The sequence below is a fragment of the Echinops telfairi genome, unplaced genomic scaffold, assembly GCF_000313985.2.
Source record: "Echinops telfairi isolate 266 unplaced genomic scaffold, ASM31398v2 ScPeMD7_31;HRSCAF=116, whole genome shotgun sequence".
Lineage (NCBI taxonomy): Eukaryota > Metazoa > Chordata > Mammalia > Afrosoricida > Tenrecidae > Echinops > Echinops telfairi.
Genome location: NW_022103928.1, coordinates 61,999,729 through 62,024,056, shown reverse-complemented (window position 1 = coordinate 62,024,056; position 24,328 = coordinate 61,999,729). Strand labels below are relative to the sequence as shown.

Sequence of the window (24,328 nt, the reverse complement as noted above, 5' to 3'; positions counted from 1 at the left end):
GATGGATGGATTGTGATAAGAGTTGTACGAGGCCCCAATAAAATGATTTTTTAAAATTATTCTTCCTTTGCTCCTGTCAACATAGACTTCGCTCTCAAACCCTCTGAGGACTTGTCTGTGGGCACTTCATTAGACAGTGAATTCCAGAAGGAGGGGTAAGTGGGACCACTCCCCTGCCTCCATGCCTAAGCTTGGTTTTAATAAGATCTTTGGCATAAGTGAGACTAGAATAATCTATCCATTGAAAATGTCCCCGTGTTGACTCGGGTGGCTTGGGCGTTGGTGCCATAGCATCTCCAGGACAGGTGAGTCAGAGAGAACAGGGAAGATGGAAGTCATTGAGCTCCGCCAGGGTCCGGCACGCAAGGATTCAGGCTTGCTTCTAGCTAAGTCTTTCTCTGGAAAACCCCAAAACAGACATCTGTAAGGCTACTGATGTGCTGCACACGGCTGAGCCTAGTGCTGAGTGCAAGGCTGCCAAGACAAAAGCCAGCTGACATCCGTGACAAGGATGTATTGTTCATTTCAAGCCATTCTTCTATATTCTGGCAAACCGAGAAATCAACTGTTAGGCCTCACCATCTCATCTGTCTTCAGAGTCAAAGGACGTTCTCACCTGTCTATGAAATACACTTAAAACCTGTCATCTCCATCGAAGGAGGTCACCACCTACCTCTGCACCACATCTGTGCAGCTTTCTGAAGTGGTTCAGCTCCCTAAAGAGTTAAGGAAGACTTCCAGGATGAGGAAAATGTATATATGTTTTGTCATCCTATGATTCAGCATTCCAAATTAGATGGTGGTGATAACTTCGTTTGGGTTCTCCGGTTCTCCATCCACATGTCCGTACCCCATGAAAGAGCCATGCTGGTACAGTGGTCAAGCGCTCAGCTGCTAGCCAAAGGTTTGCCCGAATCAGCTCCTCCTGGGAGAAAGATCTAGCATTCCACTTCTATAAAGACAGAGTGAGAAACCCTACGGGGCAGTTCTACTCTGTCCTATAGTGTCACTCTGAGTCAGAATTTACTTGAGAGCCCTCAATTCAATATATATAAAATATAGGGGAAACACATTCACCCATACTTCAATTTGAAATTAAGATGAAAGACAAACTGATTTTCTTAATCACTCAGCTACTACAAGCAAGACGTCCTGAAAGTATCTGGAGCGGGTCTGACGGATAGCGCAGGTAAGAGCAGTGGGTCTCTGATGCTCTCCTAGAGCATCCTTCAGCCGTCCTCCCAGTTCCTTAAAGACGTGCTCCTCTCCAAACCAAGACTCCAGTAGCATCACCAGCCACAGTAGCTCCCTCTCACGGCCTAACCAGCCAGCCCTCTCCCTTCGCGTTCTCCCCACCTCAAGCCAACCAGGATAAAGTCCAACCAAGAGGGAACCAAACTGGAAGATCCCTGCTCAAGGTGTGTGTGTGCGGGGGGTACCCAAAGCAGGAGGGGACAGCGTTTTGTTCTTACTGGAATAGACACCTACTCTGGATATGGATTTGCCTTCCCTGCACGTAATGCTTCTGCCAAAACTACTATTCGTGGACTTACAGAATGCCTCATCCACCGGCATGGCATCCCCATAGCATTGCTTCAGATCAAGGAACTCACTTCACAGCAAATGCAGTGTGGCAATAGGCCTATGCCCATGGAATCCACAGGTCGTATCATGTTGATCATCATCCTGAAGCTGCTGGCTTGATAGAACGATGGAATGGCTCCTAAAGACACAATTACGGCGCCAACTAGGTGGCAACAGCTTGCAGGGCTGGGGCAGTGTTCTCCAGGAAGCTGTATATGCTCTAAACCAGTGGCCAATATATGGTGCTGTGTCTCCAATCGCCAGAATTCATGGGTCCAGGAACCAAGGGGTGGAACCTGCAGTGGCACCACTCACTATTACTCCTAGTGATCCACTTGCAGCATTTTTGCTTCCTGTCCCAGCAACCCTGTGTTCCTCAGGCCTGGAGGTCCTGGTCCCGAAGGAAGGAACTCTCCCACCCTGAAACACAGCATGGATTCTACTGAACTGGCAGCTGAGGATGCCCCCTGGCCACTTTGGGCTTCTCATGCCTTTGGATCAACAGGTCAGGAAGGGTGTCACTGTACTGAGTGGTGTGATTGATCCTGATTACCAAGGAGAAATTGGGCTGGTGTTACATAATGGAGGTAAAGAAGAATAGGTCTGGAATCCAGGAGATCCCATAGGCCGACTCTTAGTGCTACCATGCCCTGTGGTTAAAGTAAATGGTAAATTACAGCAACCCAATACTGACAGCACCTCAAGAATGAAGGTCTAGGTCACCCCACCAGGCAAAAAAACACAGCCAGCTGAGGTGCTTGCTGAGGGCAAAGGTAATACAGAATGGGTGGTAGAAGAAGGTAGTTCTACCTATCAATTACGACCACGTGATCAATTGCAAAAGCGAGGTTTGTAATTGTCGATGTATTTTCTCTTTATGTGCTTATTGCATATCTTTACGTTGTTCAGGTATGACATATCAGGTACAATTTGACTCGGTGTGTTTTCATTTATATGTATGATAGATGATTGATGATAAGTATAAGTGTGATTTCATCAATGTCCGGAAATTATGTAAGTATATATGGCTAAAGAATTGTGTACAGGTTGGCAAGGGGTGGATTGAGATAGTTAGTTTATTGTGCCAGCCTGGCTGATAGACACATGTGGGATTAATTGCAGGGCAGAGAGATGAGTGGCTTGGCGAGCCTTGCCTTTCTTGTCTCTCGCTCTTTGATCATCGGACCAGTGTGCGGCTGCCTTGCTTGTCCTGTGCCTCAATTTAAAGGCTACACTACCTGTGAGACACCTAACTTGGGGACTGTGTCACTGTAATTTGAGGCCCCTTTAAGACTTGCTTCGCAATTGGATGTTATTGGACAGCAATTGGAATTTACATCTCTTGAGCTGGGGACTGACTGTTGGTGACCTGCCTTGCTGTTTGCTGCCTGTGCTGGGACAGCCTGATTCTCTCTACAGAGGACTACCTGGCAGCCGGCCCGCAAGACTCCAAGGACTGCCAGTGTCTCTCAACTCTCTAGCACGTTTAAATTATACTGGGCCATTTGTACTGTTTCATACTTTAACTGTTTATTTCTTGTGTTATCTATCTATCTATATAAATATATATATATAATTATTAGCAATCTGGGTTTGTCTCTCTAGAGAACCCTGTCTAACACACACACACACACACACACACACACACACACACACACACAGAGTCCTAGAGATAGGCTATAACCAAGGCAGGACCACAGAACCCCTCCATGAATAAGAAGTGGACACAGAGGACTTATTTGCTCTTCCTTCTACTTTGGGGTGCTAGCTGACCGCCGGGAGTCCCTACTGAGTGAAGGAGAAAGTGAGGCTTACCCAGAGACAGAGACAAGCACCAAGAACCAGAGCTGAAGTGGCCGGGAGTGACAAAGCCCTGGTACTGCAAGAGACCCTGGTCCCTGTCGACTCCAAGCTCCCCAGTGAAGCCTTGCTATGATTTCATTACAGGAACCAAACCCCTCTTTCTTATTTACATGGGCTTTGATCCCTGTGGCAGTTATATAATCTGGTGTCAACTTGTGGAGGAGTAGAACCTAGCCTGTCAATCAGGTGACGGTTTGATGACCTCATTTGATGACCTCATTTGGAGGCACCACGGCAATCAATAGCTCACTACACTCTGCTTCGCCTTCCCGCTGACAAGACACATGGAGCTATGCTAGAGTCCTGGAACTGGAGAAGCCACATGAAGACCCTGCCACGTTGAGATGCTTCCACTGCCACTGGATCCACAAAACTTCCCACCCACTGGCCAGCCATCTTCCTGCATTCGGCATCATTGGATGTGCTGCGTGAGTCTGAAGAGGAATGTATAGACTGGTAACAGACATATGGGCTAATACCGGACTTATGGACTTGATCTGGACTGAGCTGAGATGTTTTTTCAATATACAATTTCTCTTTTGTAAAAAGCTCTTTCTTATACACATATGAGTCTCCCTGGATTTGTTTCTCTAGTCAACCCGGACTAACACAATGCTCTACACAAGTATTACACTGTTTTCATCATCCTCAAGTATAAGGTCCTTGGGAATATCTCCACCTCACTGAAATGCACTTGTGGTTCTGTTGTCATCATTGGCAATGACGACAAAAAGCAGCAATCAAGTCAGGATCTCCTATCATGTTTTGTCAGTTGAACTGCAAGCAGTAGAATAGAACACAAACCACCAGTGTCTTCAACGTTTATTGTCCACATGACACATCGTCTAGAGACAGGCCCTTGCCGGTGCTGGTGTCGTGTAGTGCTCAGATACCAGGGCCCATGTCTCCATGTGCGTCTGGGCCGACTCTTCATGGCTGCGACATGGCTGACACAGCTGCAGAGATCACGTCTGCATTCAAGGTCGTAAGGAAAAGGGAAGGGCACTGCTAGTGACGTAAACTCGTTGGATTAGGAAAACAAACACTTTCCCAGAATCCTCTGTACATCCCGTTGGGTTTCACTCTCCAAATGCTTGAGAAAGAGAAGATGTTATTGGACAGCATCAGAGCACTGGAGAAGGTACCACCACTAAAAGACCTGTGGCCACACCTACAGTTCTCGCTGGCCGTCACTAGGTCCTGTAAGAGTCACTTGTACGGATGCTCCAGAATCAACCTTGTCTAAAGTGTGGCTTGTAGGCTCTTGGCTCTAAGGATATTTGTCCCTAGTGGTCGATGGGACTCTTGTGCAGAAATTATTCATGCTCCTCCCTCTGCTTTGGCAGGGAGCAGACTTCCTTCCCAGCTCGTTGATGTTGGACTTGGCCATATGACTGCCTTGAAGCCAGTGGAAAGTTACTGGGCGGGCTGAAGCCGAGGGCTGTGGTTTGGAGTGACAGTTGGCATCTGTGGTTCCCTCGTTCGGAGAAGATGAAGGTCAGGGTGGTCGCATGAATGTGAAGCCGCCTGAAAATACCTAACCCCACTTGTAGCCAACAGCCTACAACCAAGAGCCTGACCAATGCCCAGCCCAGCCCCAGAACATTGCAGACAACTCCAGATATATGAGGGAGACGAAAATGTCTGTTGTTTTAAGGTACTGAGTTCTGGGACAGTTTGTTCGGCAGAATTATTGCAGCAGTAGCTGCCCAATATATTGGGGTGTTCCATTTATAATCGAGTTTCATGGACAGCTGAAATACTTTTTTTTAAACTGCTGCAAGAGTTAAATCCATAATGCACATCACTTGCTGATATACATCATGGACCCCCAAGACAAGAGTATCTAGTGTGTCCAGTCTCAAGCTGATTTGCCTGGAAATCCCTCTGGGAAGCATTGTTAGCCTGGACACACCTCAGAATCACTGATGTTGAGGGATCCAGGGTTTCTCAGGCTGAATCAGAGTGAAAGACAACGAGCCAGGGAGAAGGTCTAGGGAGAAGACCCATCTGAGCAGGGACTGTCTGTAAGACGTCCCCACAACGCGGATGGGACCAGACACTCCTCGGCTCAGGCTTCATTCCACCAGCTGTCAGTCCTCAAGTGGCGGCAGCTGCATTTTACTGTCTGCAGACGCCCCTCCTCCTGCAGTTGCTCCAACACCTTCTCAGCAGGAGATGAAGTCAACTCATCACTCGCTTCCCAAGAGAACAATCTTCATCCCTGGACTCTCAGGATGGAATCGCGTTTTTGGAGAGAGGGGAATGGCAGTTGTACAAATGAAAGGAGAAAATAATAATAAAGACAATACAGAAGTATGGTCCACCTTGACCTTGAAAGGTTATAAGCTCAAAATGAGAATCAATAAGGCATATGTTGGCACCATCTCAAAACTCGTCAAGAATCTTCAGATGGATTTCTAGTGGATTCCTTGCTATTGTGATAGGCCAGAAAGAGAGATGATCACATAACCCTTGTGAAAAGCGATTTAGTTCACAGACAGGCTCACTTACACTTCTTAGGCTATGTTTGCGATGGCCTCCCCACTTCTGCACACATGGGTAATCTGAGTGTTAAATCCAGTACAACTTCCTACGTGGGATGCTATTGATATCCACACATATTTTTGGTTAGCCATGCACAAGTGAGGAAAATATCCGAAAACTGCTTTATGTACAACTAATCTTTAAAGATGAATCATTAAAGATACAGTTGAATTACACAAAAATTCAGACAAATGAAAAGCTAGTGATCTATATGCACCGAAACACAAGGCATACGTCTTCGGGTGCTTTTGAAACATGTATTATCTACCGTGTTGTTTGTTTTCCCCTCTGCCCCCATCACATGGGTAAATATGAGAGCGAGGCTATGAAGAAGAAGGAAAAAAAACCAAAACACCTATATCCATTTAGAAGGGGAAACAAATCAAGTTACTATACTTCCTACGGCCTCAATTCAACCCATCAAACCCAAGCCAATCCCGCTGCAGCTGTATTGATTACAACTCACAGCAACCCTGCAGGCCAGAGTAGAGCTGCTCTCCAGGGTTCCTAAGACCTCCCGTCTGTGTGGGAGCAGCCTGCCGCAGCTTGCTCCCACAGAGTGGCTGGTGGATTTGAACACGCCAACACTGCAGTGAGCATCCAATGCTTAACTAAACCAGAGCACCGGGCCTCCTTCTCCAAATGATAAGCCATGAAAAATAAGAGAGCTGCCGCAAGAGTCAGTAGACTTTCTATTGCCGATCTCTCCTTGCCTCTTCCAAAAGACCAGATGGGCAAGGTCAATATTCCCAAACGCCCCACATCACTGTACAGCTATTATACTGAGAGCAGGGGCTATGGGACCATGCCATGCCAGCCAACGAATCAGCTGTCCATCCCAAGGAGGAAACAATGGCACCGAAGGTTCTGAGATGGACAGGGGAGAGGAGGAGGTGGTAGGAGGGAAAAGGGGGAGCCAACAAATGCAAGGACTAAGGAACAACAAGAGATCTAAAATCGATGGCGAGCAGGGCATAGAATGCCTGCTGGGGTTCAATCAAGTGCAATGTAGCCCAGAGGATGTACAGAGAGCCAAATGAAGGTCAAACATGATAGTGGGACAGGAGGAAAGTAAAAGGGAAATAGAGAAAAGAACTAGGAGGCAAAAGACATTTATAAAGGTATAAACATAGGCATGTACATATGTAAATATATTAATGTGCAATGATAGGGATACAGGTCTATGTACTTATATTTATAGGTTAAGTATCTTAAGAACAACCTTCCTCTAGTTCAGCAGTTCTCAACCTGTGGGTCATGACCCCTTTGGGGGTCGAACAACCCTTTCATAGGGGTCGCCCAATTCATCACAGTAGCAAAATTACAGTTATGAAGTAGCAACAAAAATAATTTTATGGTTGGGGGTTCACCACAACAAGATGAACTGTATTAAAGGGTCTTGGCATTAGGACCACGGCCGCCATTAGGTTGAAGAACCACTGCTCTAGTTCTTTAATGCTTCCTCTATGCCCCCAATATCATGACCCCAGTTGTACCTTACAAATAAGTGCTCTCGACACACAGAATCCAGGGCAGATAAACCCCTCAGGACTAATAATGAGAGTACGATAACATGAGAGTATGGGAAGGTGGGGAGAGAAGGGGTAGAAAGGGGGAACTGAGCACAGTGATCGACGTACAACACCCCGCACCCCGCCCAGGGGCATGAACAACAGAAATGTGGGTGAAGGGAGATAGCAGATAGTGTAAAATATGAAAATAAAAATGATTTATAAATTACCAGGGTTCACGCAGGTGGGAGGGTGGGGGAGGGAGGGGAAAAGAGGAGCTGATACCAAGGGCTCAGGTAGAAAGAAAATGTCTTGGAAGGGATGATGGAACCATATGTGCAAATGGGCTTGATACAATGGATGTATGGATTGTTATAAGAGCTGTAAGAGCCCCCAATAAAATGATTTATCAAAATTAAAAAAATAATAATCAACTGTCTATATTACGCCCTTCTTCTTCCCAATCCCAATTCAAGATGCTGAAACAAAAAAGCCCAAGCGATAGTACAGGGATAACCGCATCCATCCACCTGGATTGGTGAAAACAAGCCAATGGTTGCAAATTCCAGTGCTACAGCCCGCACGAGTAACAAAGGGAGTCACATCCATGCAGGCGCATGTGGCTAGCAGACCATTCACCCAGAAATTGGGGTAGTAAATCTTGGACATGGGAAATCTGGTCCCAGCCAGCTAACCATGGACTTGAAGGTTCCAAACAGCCCTGTATGTTCTCTAGGACAGCGGTTCTCAGCCTGTGGGCCGTGAGCCTTTCACAGGAGTCCCTGATTCATCACAGTAGCAAAATGACAGGTTATGAAGTAGCAACGGAAATAATGTTATGGCTGGGGAGTCACCACCACATGAGGAGCTGCATGAAAGGGTCGCGCCATTAGGAAGGTTGAGAACCTCTAACGCAAGCAGGTTTCTGCATACCTTCCCTGAGACATGCATTTTTGTCATTAGGCACCCTGGGGCTGATCCGGCTCACAGGGCCTTTGTGTACGGCAGGGGACCCACTGCCCAGTCCTGCACCGTCTTCACAGTCCTTGTCAGGTGTGAGCCTGGCTGCAGCCTCGGTGTCCGTCCATCTCCTTGAGGGTCTTCCTCTTGGTCACTGACCTTCTGCTTTACCAGGTCTCGTGTCCTTTTCCAGGGACAAGTGTCTCTGATAAAATGACCAATATACGTGAGCCAAAGCTGGTTCGATTCCCTGTACCAGACCATGGGCACTTTGAAATCCACTGAGGGAAGCTCTCCTCTCTCACTGTGTGCTGGGAAAGGCCCACGCACCAGAGAGCATCCGAGGTTTTCTCACCTCTGCCCCATGGTGGATCTGCGTCCCATTTCCCTTCCCGTCCTGTAGTTTAAACTGGTTGGGATAGTTAGTTGATTGTGCCAGCCTGGCCGATAAACACAAGTGGGATTAACTGAAGGGCAGAGAGCTAAATGGCTCGGTAAGCCTCGCCTTTCTTGTCTCTCACTCTTTGTTCTGTGCCTCAATTTACAGGCTACACTACCTGTGGGACGCCTAGCCTGTGAACTGTGTCGCTGTAAGTCGAGGTCCCTTTAAGACATCTCTGGAGCTGGGGACTGGCAGTTGGGGACCTGCCTGGCTGTTTTGCTGCCTGTGCTGGGATAGCCTAGCTCTCTCTCTCTACAGAGGACTACCGGTCGGTCCTCAAGACTTGAAGGACTGCCAGTGTCTCACAACTCTCTCATGGGAGTGAGTTGTACTGCTTCATAATTTAACTATTCATTTCTTGTATTATATATCTATTTGTTTATAATTTAACAGCTCATTTCTTGTGTTTTATATATATCTATCTTTATAAATATATATAAAATTATCAGCAATCTGGTTTTATCTCTCTAGAGAACCCTGTCTAACACATTGGTCGAGATGATTTAAACTGAGGTTAGCAAAACCCTCATAATCCCAGTATCTCCTGGTAGGACTGAATGTGTGGACACAATCTCTGGTTGTGGGTGAGACAGAGCAATCAAGGGTGCCATACCTCGTTTTCATTCTTTCTGTAATTGCTCCCATAAAATCCTTCCAAAAATTTGTTTTTCATAAAATGTTTTCTTTTTTTTTAAATCATTTTATTAGGGGCTCATACGACTCTTATCACAATCCATACATACATCAATTGTGTAAAGCACATTTTTACATTCATTGCCCTCATCATTCTCAAAACATTTGCTCTCCACTTAAGCCCCCGGCATCAGGTGCTCATTTTTCCCCCTCCCTCCCCACTACCCCCTCCCTCATGAGCCCTTGATAATTTATAAATTGTTTATTTTGTCATATCCTGCCCTGTCTGACATCTCCCTTCACCCACTTTTCTGTTGTCTGTCCCCCAGGGAGGAGGTCACATACAGATCCTTGTAATCAGGTCCCTCTTTCCAACCCACTCTCCCTCTACCCTCCCTGTATCGCCACTCACACCACTGGTCCTGAAGAGATCATCTGCCCTGGATTCCCTGTGGTTCCAGTTCCTATCTGTACATCTGTACATCCAGTGTACATCCTCTGTTCTAGCTAGACTTGCAAGGTAGGATTCAGATCATGATAGTGGGAGCGGGGAGGAAACATTTAGGAACTAGAGGTAAATTGGATTTTTCATCATTGCTACATTGCACCCTGACTGGCTTGTCTCCTCCCCGAGACCCCTCTGCAAGGGGATCTCCAGTGGCCTACAAATGGGCTTTGGGTCTCCACTCCGCACTCCCCCCCTCATTCATTATGGTAAGATTTTTTGTTCTGATGATGCCTTATACCTGATCCCTTCGACACCTCGTGATTGCACAGGCTGGTGTGCTTCTTCCATGGGGGCTTTGTTGCTTCTGAGCTATATGGCCACTTGTTTACCTTCATAAAGTGTTTTCTTAAGACTTGTGTTTCATTAAAAGTTTTCCATAGTTTCGTCTGAAAAGAGATTATACTAAGTTGTGGTAAATGATTAAATATACTCCAAATTGTCTGTGTAAAATGCTCCAACTTGTAAACTCTCGACGCACAAAACCCATTGCTAGGAACAGTAGATTCCTAATGTCTTAGGGTACAAGGAGAGCCCGATCTCAATGTTTAAGAAGGGCATTTATTAAAGGCGACAAAGACAACACCGAGTCGCCAACACATCATCTAGATGCAGGAGGCCATTAACACAAGGTCATGATGGCGTCCGGCTGAGGATTCAGGCAGGACACTAGTTTAATAAGGCATGGGGGAAAGGCAATTAACAGTCACAAATTCATCCTTGGTGGCAGATCAACACATCACACTTACAGGTGGGACTACAGAATCAGGACCAGGGCCATGATTGGGACCTGTACATTATATTAGATAGAAGAACTTACAAGGTTGGGCCAGGGCCTTTCACCAAAGCAGTCAGGGCAGGACTCGTGATAATTCACCCTCCTGTACTGTCCCCAGGACAGTGATCTCCACCAAGGACACCTAGGTAAGCCCCAAAGAGACTGCCGCTCCCTGGGCTGGCTAGAGAGGGGCGGAGGTGATCCACTGCCCAGTGAATTCGGCCGGAGGGCAGTCTAGTCCTTGCTTAATGACCAGAAGGTGTCCACTGGAGCCTTCGTCTGCTTGAGGACCCTGCCAAGGGATTTTAGACTTCCAGTCATCCAGAGCCTTCTGCACCCAGTGTGCTCAGGATCTAAGCTCTAGTACACGAAAGATGAAAATCCTACTTAAACTAAATCCATGTGTTTATGGCAATGGTTTTTATTTTATTTTTATTAATCACTTTATTGGGGGGGGCTCTTATAAATCTTATAACAATCCATCATTCAATAGTATTAAGCACACTTGTACATGTTGCCATCAACATTTCCAAAACCTCCATCACATTCAAAATCATCGACCAAAAGTTCTCATTATTTAATATACACAAAGTATGGTTTTCCTTTTATGCTAAGATTCTATCCAGAGCGCAGTGATCCTCTAAAAAGGCAATAAGCATAATAGGCAAGATCTTAGGCTTTTTGTACTAAGTTCCTAATTGGACCCTTTGGACCTAGCTTCTATGCAGCCCTGGGTGACCCAGTCCGTGCGCTATAGACTCCGGGACTTTGGACTTTGTTCTTTTGAGGCACAGATCATGATCCATAGGCCACACCAGCAGGACTTAATGTAAAAAACCCACTAGGTGAACTGGCTTTACCCCCAACTGGCCTGTGGTCACCGCAGATGACGCAAGGACATGGAATTGATGGACGCTGGACTTTGGTTCCAATCTCTCGCCTTGAGGGGCCCGATGAACGGTGCCTGGAACCACCATCTACTTAGTATCTTAATGCCCTCCCTGCCTCGTCAGGACCTGCATGAGTCTGGTAGGCGTGGCCCTGCTGTTGTGAATGAATGTTATTGGAAAAGTTGCCCTATGACCAACCCTGTTGTTTGAGTCAATAGTGTCCAGTCGCTTAAGAGTTTAATCTGTGCAACTCAACCTCTCATGTATTGTAGTTCATAGCTGGCCTCTATTCATAGAATTTCCCTTTCTCCAGTGTTTTAAATCCTATACCACTGGCTAAAGTAATGACTCTATCAGTGTGTAGTGGTTATACATTTGGCTGCTAACCCCAAGGTCAGCAGTTTGAAACCACCAGCCAGCTCTGCAGGCGAAGGAAGAAGCTTTCTGCTCTTGTGATGGCTTGCTGGATCTGAGACTCCAGGGCCGGTTCTTCCTGCCCTGCTGCATTGCTATGAGTCAGCACTGGGCTGACGGCAGTGAAAGTGAGACCCCAGTGGAATGGATGATAATGCTCTCTGACAGGAAATGACAATGATGTACCTAAGGTGGACAGATAAGCATGTAAACCCTAGATGCAAGAATAGACTTTGGGTTGTACTTAATTCTAGCCCCAATCTAAGAACAATTAGTTCTTATGACATGACCCAGCTTGACACTCACCCGTCATGAAGAGATCACTGAAGAATGGGCGCTACAGTCAACTGTAAGAAAGAAACTAGGTGGTGCCCAGCTATCAGAAAGAATTGTGCCTGGGGTATTAGAGGCTTGTTTTCAAACAAGCAGCCATCTAAGTGAAGCATCAACTAAGTCCACATGGAAGAAGCACACCAGCCCACATGGTCCAAGGATTGTAAATAACAGAATCTAAATCTGAAAGGGGAAATGGCATCAGAGCTTACATTGTGAACACCTGGTTGGGCTATATTGATAGTGGACGGTTATGGATGACAGTGGAAGCCCAAAATCCATTGACAGCGTCCCCACGTGGATTAAACCTCTGGTGAATCCCCTCTGACTATGGTTGAGAGATGTGAGTAGCCTTGTTATCAGACATGGAGCATTGTAAAGTTAATTACAGCAGATGTAGTTAGGGTAAAATGTAATATCATCTGCTCTCTCTTTTGACCCATTTTAAAGCTGTTTCCATTTATTAAAAAAGAAAAGTGAAGGGGAAATACATGTGGATTAAGCCCCTCTGATCATGGACCAGGGATGTGCATCACCTTGCTAGCATGCAGAATGCACTGGAATGTGGATTGTTACAGATGCAGTTAGGTTAAAATTTAGCACCCCATCATGTGATCTCCCTTATGATCCATTTCAATGTGTTACAGTTCTTTATTTTCTGCTTTCTTTTCTACTGAGGTTTCTGTCTGCTTTACTTGGATATTCTCGTTAGCATTTGTTGTGAACATTTTTTCTGTATGCAGCATCCAGGGCAGGCGAGTCTATAGACAGTAACTGGATGAAGGTGTCCTTGGGGGTGTGGTGGTTTGGGGGAAATGGGGAGCTAATGAGGATGCGTACAAGGATGAAGGCACTGTTCTCAATCTGAGTGTGGTGATGATTGTGCAGCTCTTCTTGATGTGACTGGACTATTGAATTGCATGACATGTGAATTATCGGCCAACAACAGTGCTGAAACAACCGAGATGTTAGGCTTTGAGGAAGCCCACGAGAGCCACCCGAGGACACTGGACATTTCTGTCTGCAGTGGCGGAGGCCCGGATCAGAGGCACCCGAGGCCAAGGCAAGGAGACCCTGAGACTAAACAGAGGAGGCGCTCTGAGACCCTGGAATCAGGAGGCAGAACCGCAGGCTGGCCTCCAGGTGCATGGAGACGGAACAGCGGCCCAGGAGCCAGGAGGCTGGGAGGCGGAGGACTTGAGGGACACCTGGCTGCTGGCTGAGGAGAGTTGCCCTGGTCCAATGACGTATCTGATCTTGGCTTGCGGGGCCTACTGGCTTCCGTGATAAATACCCCCTTCAAGGGGGAAGGGGAGAAGATCTTAGGCTTTGCCCTGGCCTAAACCGAGGTCTGTCTTACCAGTGGTGAACGCTGGCTAGGCGTTTATCCTCTACATTTGCACCTGCTCTTAAAACGCAGCCATGCCTCGCTTCTCAGATGGCTGAGGTGCACACTGAATACAGTACTGTGTGCAAAGCTCTAATCTCAAAGCACCCAGGGAGCCCCCAAGAGACATCTGCCGGCAGCAGTAGCTGTACCGTGGAGGAAGAACAACAGCCGTTCCCAAACTCGAATTCATTGTATTTGATCTAATCCCACTTTTTGGCAAACGGAAAGCCTCACTGATAGAAATCTCTACTCTTCTCCCATCATCTGTTTTGCCTTTTGTTTCCCTGGAAAGAAGACAAGACTACACCTCCCATCCCTTGGGCACTTCCAGTCCCCGGAACTGAAGAGCCAAGGTGTCCTCTGCACAGACTCTCCCTGGCATCGTCCCTGGGAAGCCACACGTTAACCCGCAGAAACCCTAGGTCCCGGAGTCGCGTCGAGGAGCAAAGCTTCTCTGGAGCCCAAGCTGGCTGCTTCAGACTTTCCTTAAGCAAGAAACAACCCTCTGATTGTCAAGCCACAAATATTTAAGGTGTGTGAATGTTGCAGAAACGACCCCGCCAAGAAACACTCAAATGCCCCTGAGGGAGATGCTGCCATCAGGCGTTCCTGCTTCTTAGGCGGGAAGACAGAGTGGTTCCGTTGTTTTACCGTGGCTTGCTCTCCGCGAATCTTCACTGTCATGCTTACAGCACAAGTCAGACCGACGTTTCAAACTTCCCGTGCTTCTGTTGCCTTAACTTTTTAAAAATAATTTTACTGGGGCTCGTACAACTCCTATCACAATCCACACATGCATCCAGGTGTCAAGGGCATTCGTACATCTTTGCCCTCATCATTCTCAAAACATTTGCTTTCTACTTGAGCTCTTGGTATCAGCTCCTCATTTTCCCCTCCCTCCTCCCCCCTCCCTCATGCACCCTTGATAATTTATAAATTATTATTATTTTGTCATGTCTTACACTGTCCAATGTCTCCCTTCACCTACTTTTCTGTTGTTCACATCGGTTCCCTCTTTCTACCCCACCTTCCCTCCACTCTCCCGGTATCGCCACTCTCACCCCTGGTCCTGAGGGGTTCATCTGTCCTGGATTCCCTGTGCCTTAACTGTTTTTTAACCTCGGAGAGAAATTAAATACATTTTACTTCCACTTAGCATATAGATTAATAATAGTGGGGCTTTCACAGAGTCACAAGTCACATAATTGTACGCCAACCATGGTGTCCAAAACACCCAGTGGTCACAGGAGGTTCCAGAACAGAACCGCTCTGGGCACCTGGTGCCCCTCGAGTCTTCAGGGCTTACAAGAGCACAGCGTGGCTCAGGGGAGTTTGGGGTCTTACTCAGTTGTAAACCAAGCTGGCTCTAATGCAATGCACAAGCCCTTTAAAATATTCTTAGAAAGAACAAAAGGATTGTTGTGTCATTAGAAATCACGACAATAGGTTTTCCCCTCAATTTACATTAGATCGTTGTGACTGCCACGTAAGATACCTGGCTTGATTCATCAGGTACTTTACTTACTGACAAAGCCCACCTACCATTAGACACCTGTAATCAAAAAATTATCATGATGAAGAGCACAAATTTAAAGTAATATGGTTTTAGAGAGTCACTTTCAAAATTTTCATGCTGTGCTTATCATTCCTAAACTGCTTTACCTGTCTTCCAAAACATTTCCACGCAAGGAGAGAATGGTCCACTGCAGGGCCCAGTGAGCCAGCCAAGTCAGGAAGAAAGCAGCCAACAGGGAAGAGAGTCCATGGGACTTGGGAGCGAAGGACACCCTTTCTGTTCCAGCCACAGTCCGCACGGGAGCCCAGCGCCGCTCCATCAGATAAGCAAAGGGATGCGATGGCAGTGTCCGGGCTTCGGAGAGCAAGGAGCAGATCCTGCACACCGGTCCCAGCGCTCCCACGGACACCTGGACGCCACAGGCTGATAGCCAGGAAAACAGGTGGAGGGTCACCAGGTGACCCCAAGAAAGACGGAGTGCTTCCTTAGAGCCACACCAAGACCAAGGATCAGAGGGAGTCACTTCTCCAAACGAGCCACTCTGGAGCCAATACTGAGCCCTGTGGGTTTCTGAGACTCCGGTTCAGTCCAAATTAGAGTGACCCCCCCCCATCTCTAAGACACTAAATGGTACCTGGGAATGTTTCAAGCAGATGGCTCAGCACCCCTTACTCTCCTTCTATCCCTAACTACCAAGAAGGAATGAAACTGGGATGGCTGGAAGGTGGGTCTGACTCTCATATCCCCTTGGGAACAGCAGTGGGTCAAGGGAGTCTCTGAGCAGGTAGGATTTGAAAACAGGAACCAGCTGTGACTGGCAGGACACCAGGGGGCGGGGTCCGGCTGCTGCGCAGGCCTCTGGTGGACGGCAGCAGCAGAACGGGTCGAGTCACAGCACACAGAGTCACACGGAGTGCTGTTGGCAGCCCAGGAGAGGCAGAGGCCCTACGGGATGATGCTCGTGGACTCATCCAAGGATGCCGACTTTGTTCTGAAGGTACTATGCATTCCCTGAGGCCTTTCAAATGGAATGGGACCGTCAGACAAACAGTCAGAAAGCAACTCCTGCTAGACCGTGGAGGGCAGGGAAGGGACAGCAAGAATGTGCTTGGCACCAAGCCGGTGTTTCGTTCATATTGAATGAGTGGAGGAAGAAAGGACCAGGCTAAGATTTGCCCGGCAAAATACACAAACCCATTCTACACAATGCAACTTGGTAGTGCTCAGTTTGCTCCCGAGAAAACAAACTCCCTGCGGTCCTGCAGCAGAAGGAAGTGGTTCTGCAGGAGCAATCCATTCACCGGTCAAACGTGCAAAAAGTAACCATCCTCTTCTATTCAGAGGTAGGAGGCATGTACCTCTGAACCCCTGCTGCCAGGGATGGAGAAAGAAAACAAAGTTAACGGGCAGACAGACACGTTAGGCGGTGAGAAGCAAGCCACTCCCCCAGCCTCTGCAGAGTCCAGCGGGGTTGGTGGCACGTTTTAGAAAATAGAAAAATCACAAGCTACCACTTCCTACTTCCCAGGGTTCCTCGAGCGCCCACATCAGACACGGTGACCGTGACCGCCCCTCTGCACAGCTCCAGCCTCTGAGGGAGGGGCGGAGGCGGAAGACCAGAGGGGACCATCACCTACCTGATTCTCCTCATGGGACACTCTCATCTGCTCCTTGAGGACCGACATGCGGGCGGCCTCCTCCTTCCTCAGCACCCGCTCCTTCTTGAGCTCGGGGCTCCAGAAGGTCTTGATGCTGTTCATGGACGAGCCCAACTTGCTGTCCTTGATGTCCAGCTCTTTGCGAAGGAGCTCGTTCTCCCGCTGAAGCTCCCGGAGCTGCGCGTGGAAATCCAGCACGGTGCTGTCCCGGACCTGCCGCAGCATGGACGGCGCCTGGTGGTGGTGGTGGTGGGAGGCGGCGGTCAGCCCCCCGTGCTGGTCTGTGTAGGAAAGGACGTCTGTGTGCGACAGTCCAGCAGACGCAATGTTGGGACTGCTCCCCATGGCGGTCACGCGGCCTCCGTACACAGCTCGGTTCGTGGCCCTCCCCAGAGTCATGGTGCCCTTGGGATACGTTGTGGAAGCCACGCCCTCGTGGTCGCTCAGATACATGGGTCCCGATGTGGCGTAGGCTGCATTCAGGGACTGGATATTCTCCATGGACAGCGTCTTGCCCGTGCCCCCCCCTCCCCCACTGCTTGTTCTTCGGTGGCCCAGCCGCGGGGACCGTGGCAAGCGAGGCGACCGGGAAGGGCTGCCGTCCAGGTTACCGAGTGCTCTGGCGCTGCCGTACATGTTCCTTGGTTACCAGGTGCTGCAGAAGAGAAGAAACGCCGCCGTCCTCGGTGGGAGATGGCCAGTAGTTCCACTGGCGGCCACAGTGGTCACTGGATTCTTTGCATAGTTTGTACCAGGGAATGACTCCAATCAGAGATCTGCAAAACAGGAAGAGCGATCATTCAGAACAAGCTGCTTTAGAGCTCTGACGGTAGTGGCTAGTGTGTTTTAAGATATAGGCAGGTAGAGATAGATCGCCCTTAGAAAGAAAAGCGGCCCCCACATTTTACCTATGGTAAGGAACGTTTCTGCAAATCCCCTACACCCCCCAAGCCTTCATGCAAGGCCAAGCATTCTCGGGACACAAGAAACTCCTTTCTCGTTAGGAAAATGGAGCTCAGCATTCCGGTTTGCATGAAGTAAGAATTTGGATCTCCAGAAAATGCAGCGACCCCATGGAGTCACTGTCACGGGAACCCCAGCTGCAAAACTAATTCATCTTGAGGGGGGCCCCCCACCCCCAATACACAAATGACGAGACAGGGACTTGGAGAAGACCCTGCCGCTGTTCCCTGGGAGGTCACCCACTTGGCACGCATGTATTTGTCACGCCCTCCCTGCACCCATGGTAGTGCTAATCCATCATGTGGATTGATCCCTATTAGCCATGTTTAAGCTACAATTGGAAAAACAGGTAACTCAAGCATCTCAACTCCTACACTGGACACAGAGGCACACGGCCTCAGGGGAGACGGGGCGCTCAGGCTCCTGGGGCAGGCGACCTCCTAAGTGGAAGGCTGCACAGTAGGGCTGAACTCGATCAGGAACAAGGTCCCCCAGCGCACACATTGAGCTCAGACTGACAGCCTCCTGAACTGTGAGAATACCTCTCGGTTCCTTACCCACTTGTGGCATTCCTGTCAAGACGCCTTCCACACACATGCATGCGAAGGTGACCTTTGGGGACTTCTTCACTTTAACTGGCCTTAGTAGTCTCATGAAACACCCCACCGCTCTGTAGCAACGGCACCGGGGACTAGTAGCCTGTGTGCATGTCCCTGGTCGTATAACCCCCACAGAGGAGGAGTAGAAGTGCCCCCTCCTAGTTCCTTGGGCACAGTGGTTCATGGGGCTACAGGGTTATGAGGATCCTTTTAATGGAAAGGCCCAAGTCACTGCATAGGAGACAAATTAGGCTGTCTTCTCCCATAAAGCTTTACTGCCAAGAAAACCCCACACAGGGTGGCTATGAGTCAGATTGGACTTAATAAGCCCAGTGTGGGGGGTTGGCAAGGACCCAAATGCCTTTATGAAGGAGCCAGGTTGCCTCCTGCTCTTCTTGGGGTGTCTATGGTGTTCTTTCTTTGCCTTCAGCTTTGAGCAATAACAACAGAGGCCTAAAGGAAAGGACCGAGGCTCGGGTCTCTACTTTCATACTGACTAGCTGAATGTCTGAGTGCATTATCCAATTATCATGACCACCCTGTCTCCACTCCATGCTGTTGGTGTTAGGCATTGGTAAACCCGTCCCGACTCGTGGCGAAAGAACGAGAGACAGCCTGGTCCTCTGCTGTCCTCCAACAGAGCCTGGTTCTGCCGTCGAGTCAGCACTGAGCCAATGGCCATAAGGTCTGTGGAGCAGCCTCGTCTTTCTCACACAGGGCAGCCCGTGGGCTGGAACTGCCAATCTTGAGGTTGGCAGCCCAATGCTTAGCTTGCTGTACCATCAGAGTTTCTTAGGTGGCATACACTGATCCATAAAGACCTTCTACCAAGAGCTTAGCTGGAACAAGTAGAAAGTGAGTGTTTTCAACTAGAATTACTTGCCTTCCTGTTGGAGCCTTGGGATCCCATTATGCAAAAAGGCCTTCCTGAAAGCCGAGCTAGCATAGAGCAAAGCCCAGTCGGCCTCTGGAGAGTCGGCTCCAGGTGCCATCAGTCCACACACTGGCTCCATCAGGGGCTGGGGCCACATCGATCCCAGCCAGGTCAGTTACATCTGCCAGAGCAGACTGACTGCAGTAAGGGCCCAGTTATTTAGCCCTTCCTGTATCCACATCCTTGGGGATGGCCTTCTAATCGGGTTTTGAGTAACACTGGGGCAGTTACATCATTTCAGGTCACCTTGAAGATATAGCACAGTGTAGGGATGGAGTTTAACCCGTCAGTCAGTCACAGCCTGGTGGCACCTCCTTGTGGGCGTGGCCTTCTCATAAGGAAGACCCTGAGAACCTCCCTCACTCTCTCCACCTTCACCTTCCTGCCGAGGAGCCACTCTGGGACCTGCCAGAGCTCTGGAGCTGTGACCACCACCATTGCATTCATGGGACTCTGCACCCACTGGTCTGTGATCTTCCTGCATTCTGCATCATTGCATATGGCTTTGAGAGTCTGAAGAGGGACTTGTGGACTAGTATCCGGCTTATGGCCTTGAGTTGGACTGGGCTGGGATGCTATCTTGATATATAACTACTTCTTGACACAACGCTTTTTCTTAAACATATATGAGTATCTCTATATTTGTTTCTCTAGTCAACCCGGCCTAACACACCTGCTTTGTTAGCAAGGTGCTAACAAATATGAAGTAGAGTCCTGAAATAGTGTTTGGGGGCTTCTTCTCCTGCTCTCTCTGCCTTAGTAATGAGAACATGCCCAACCTAGCCTGTTGGGATTTGAAAACATCAAACAGAGCCATACTGCACCAACTGAAAAATCAACCAACCCCAAGACATGTGAGCAAGCCCGGCCAAGGTCAGCAGAGCTGCCTAACCAACCAGCAGCTGACCATCAATGACGCATGAGCCAGCCCCTCTGAGCCCACACACCAAGGGACCAAACATCCAGACATAACCGCTTCCGGCAGTACGTCACCAACGTTTTGTAAATGGAAACTTTGCAGCATTACTGGGCAACCACAAACTGATATATTTGCCAGTAAGTTTTCCTTTTTATTTCGTCCCATGCCAACTGGGAGTACTGTCATTGATACCCAGACAGGTTCCCAAACTTAGTTGGTCTACTGGTCCCTTTTCAGAAAGAAAAACTAGTCTGTGCCCTAGTGGCAATTAAGAATCGTGTACAGTGCCCACGCACCCAGGGTAAAGTGTGGGCACCTGCTTTGGAGCCCCTGTCATCTCGTTTCAGCACTGCCAAGGGGGTGAGAGGTCTACTCTGGGAAACTGGCCCAGAGAGTCCTCACACAGGCAGCGGAGCAACACTTCCCATAAAGGTTGTCCTTTCCCTAAAATGAATTAAGCAACTCTTTCTACTAAAGAATGGTTACAGTGCCCAAAGCTTAAATATGTTCCACTTGGAGATACACAAATATTGTTTGTTTCTGAGCTGTTTGCACGAGTAAACCACTCTGGTGGGGGAGAGGGAAACAAAGCCCTCAATGCCAGGAGATCATTTACATCAATGATGAGCAAGACAGACCGACCAGAGAGCGCCAGACAGGGGAGCGGCGTGCCTGGTACATGAATGGTTAGTGCTGGTGGGGCAGGGGAAGCAGATTCCACGTTCATGATTCATTCACACGTTTGTAAAACACAAACACTGACTCAGCGAGGTGAAGGGAGTGGCAATGCCAACATGGACACGGCAGTGGGATGCCAAGTCAGAGTAAAGACGCACTCTTGGGGCTTCCATGACTCCAACATGGCACCTAAGTGTTCTCTTTACGCGCCTAGGGTCAGAGCCGCTTATCTAGGTTCCAGGTTCACGCCTCCGTCGCGCTTTCACGCAGACGGCTGTCTCTGCAGACACGACCGACCCCTGTCCTCCGGTCTTCCCTGGGAGCCAGAGGTGCCCGTCCCCAACGCAGTGAGACCGACACCCCTCTGCACTCCCTCTCCAGTGGTTCTGCAGTCCAGCGCCCAAGGCTGGGGGGAACCGGAACAACCCGCACACGGAGAAGTAGATGCGCTCCTTTCGGAAACACACACACAGGCAGGTCCTGCATGATAGACCTGATCTATTGCCTCTTAAAAACATAATGTCTCTTTAGTTCACAGGTCATGCGTGTTGACACGGGCTCTTCTGGTCTCGGGTCAGTCCCAGGTGGATGCTGGTGACACAGGGTGATGTGAGAGGTGTGTCCTGCTAACACGTAACCCGGGCCCTCTGTCCTGGAGTGCTCTGTAGCAGTCACACAGCAAACCCCACGGCCTTTCTGCAAGGCGGCACGCCACCACTCCTGTGGTAGATATATAATCATTTGTCAATTTGAGGATTAAGAATGGAGGGGTGGAGTCTAGCCTGTCAATCAAATCATAGGCAATGAGGCCTCTGTGTGGGCATGGCTTTCTTCTGAGAATTCTGGGAAATCTGGTAACTTGCTCCTTGGAGGCGGGAGACACTTCTCTCTGCCCCTCCCTGGTAGACACTGCAGCTGACAAGACACATGGAACTACCCTAGTGCCCTGAGCCGGACAAGTCACATGGATGCAACCAGACCTCGGAAGCCGGAGAAGCCACAGAGAGACCCCTGCCAGCGCTGAGATGCTTACAACGCCACTGGACCCAAAGACTTTCTACCACTGGCTGTGATCTTCCACATGCTGCGTCATTGCGTGTGTTTCGTGAGTCTGAAGAGGCCACTATAGATTGCTATCGGACCGATGGGCTAGTATTAGACTTATGGACTTGATCTGGGCTGGGCTAGCCTGGTTTCTGAATGTTCAATTGTTTTTGTATCTAAATCTCTTTCTTATACACGTGTGTGCATGGATTTGTTTCTCTAGTCTACCCAGACTAACACAGAACCTTTTCGTTTTCTGTTTACGCATCAGTGCGGGCCTGCTGCGTGTCCTGTAAGTCGTGCTCCCCCGTGTGTCTTTCCACGGGGAGTCGTCCATCTGGCCGGCGCTGCTCTGTGCGGTTGTCATCCCTCCGCGTGTGCGCCCTTCCTGCTTCCTAGTGCTACAAGTGTCGGTCTCTCATGGGGGGCTGGGCCTCACCTCAATGTCCTCCTCCTCCTGCTCTCCATTCCCCTCTACTAGTGCGTCTCCCCACATCCCACATAGGTGCCCGAGTTTGACAAAGTATGATTTATTTACTGCTCACTTTGAGTCTCCCAAGAAAACCCCCCGACATGTCTCCTCTTTCTGCAAAAACGTGCCCCGTCTCCAAGAAGATGTGGAGCCCAATTCCCTTCCCCCTCAGTCTGGACTGGCCTTGTGACCTGCTTTGACTAACCAAGCCAAAATCCAAACGTGAATTTGTTTTTTAGAATTTATAAAAACTCACTGCCGTCGAGGTGATGCCAATGCATAGAGACCCCACAGGACAGGGGAGAAACTGCCCCTGTAAGTTTCTGAAACCATTGATGGGAGTAGAAACCCAAGTCTTTCTCTGGAAGAGAGGCTGACGGAATCAGACTGCTGACCTTGCGGACCGCAGCCCAACACGTGACCAGTCACAGCTGCCACGGGTGCAGAGAGGTCACACTGCCCCGGCTCTGGCCTTGTCTCCACGCGGACTGTGCTCCTCCTAGAATGCTGTGTGGCGTCCACAGCAACACAGAAGGTTAGACAGCAGCCTGAGGGGACAGCAGGTGTATGTTAACAGGTAGAAACAACCCAGGAAAGGAGGTTGAGAATGGAGGTCACCCCAAAGGCTGTGATCAACGTCACTGACTGTCTGGGGAGAAACGGGTGATATTCAACAACAGCCAAATTAAATGATGTTTATAAACATCTGGAAGCTTCTAATTTTTGTTCTCTAAAACCCAGCCACCAGGATGGAAGGTAGTCTGCGTGAGGCCGGGTTGACTAGAGAAACAAATCCACGGACAGTCATATGTGTAAGAAAGAGCTTATATCAAGAAGTAATTTATATCAAGAAAACATCCCGGCCCAGTCCAACTCAAGTCCAAAAGTGTGATAGTGGTTCACAAGTCCCTCTCCACACTCACAAAGCCACACGCTATGATGCAGCATTCGGGGAGAGCACAGGCTGGTGGGCACGAACTCCCGTGAATCCAACAGCTGTGACCAGGGCAGCTCTCCGAGTGACTTGGTAGCAGGAAGGTGAAGGCAGAGAGAAGGGGGAGGCTCCCAGAGGTGCCATCAGGCTGTGACCTGACTGACAGGCTAGACTGAACCCCTACACTCGATTTGTGAAGTATCGGTGGCTGAGCCCAAGCTATCCTGGGGACTAGACCCCACTCCCGCTGCTGACCCGCAGCAGCCCCTGGAGGTGTCTGAGACGCGCTCCTGTCGGGAGTAAAACCCATACTTTCTCCTGGGGAGCTGCTGGTGGTTTCGAACTCCTGACCATGCAGATCTCAGCCCCACGTGTCACCACCACACCACCAGGGCTCCTCGCTATGAGGATAAACTACACCCAAAAAGCCCTGGGAAAAGAGGCCACGTGGAAGGCTACCAAGGCATCCCAGCACACCGCCACACAACACCAAGACCCCAGGTGCAGGACGAAAGCCCCCTCGGATGTTACAGTCCAGCCTGGCCACCTTCTAAAATCAATTCACAAAGGGTCAGCTACCCCGTGTACAACCGGGGGATCAGCCAATCAACCCACCGAACATAAGAAAGGGTTGTGTAGTTATCTGAGCTTTGAGGTGGCTTATCGCATGGTCGAAGAACTGAAATGGTCATGTAGTGTTTTGTGGAAACATTCATAATTTATTCAACCAATCACCTAGCACCTCTGATTTGGTGACAGAA

At 49.0% G+C, this 24,328-nt stretch overlaps 1 protein-coding gene across 4 annotated transcripts in view; it reads right to left on the bottom strand.

Annotated features, from left to right (window-relative positions):
- ERC2 (ELKS/RAB6-interacting/CAST family member 2) overlaps nucleotides 1–17,796 on the bottom strand; it is a 987,816-nt gene extending 970,020 nt beyond the window's left edge. For all 4 annotated transcript variants that reach the window (XM_030885545.2, XM_045290032.1, XM_045290033.1 and 1 more), the window contains exon 1: nucleotides 17,004–17,796. In XM_030885545.2, coding sequence (XP_030741405.2) covers nucleotides 17,004–17,660 — 657 coding nt within the window. In that variant the 5' untranslated portion in view covers nucleotides 17,661–17,796. The remainder of the gene's footprint in view (nucleotides 1–17,003) is intronic.
- Between the last annotated feature and the right edge of the window lie 6,532 nt (nucleotides 17,797–24,328).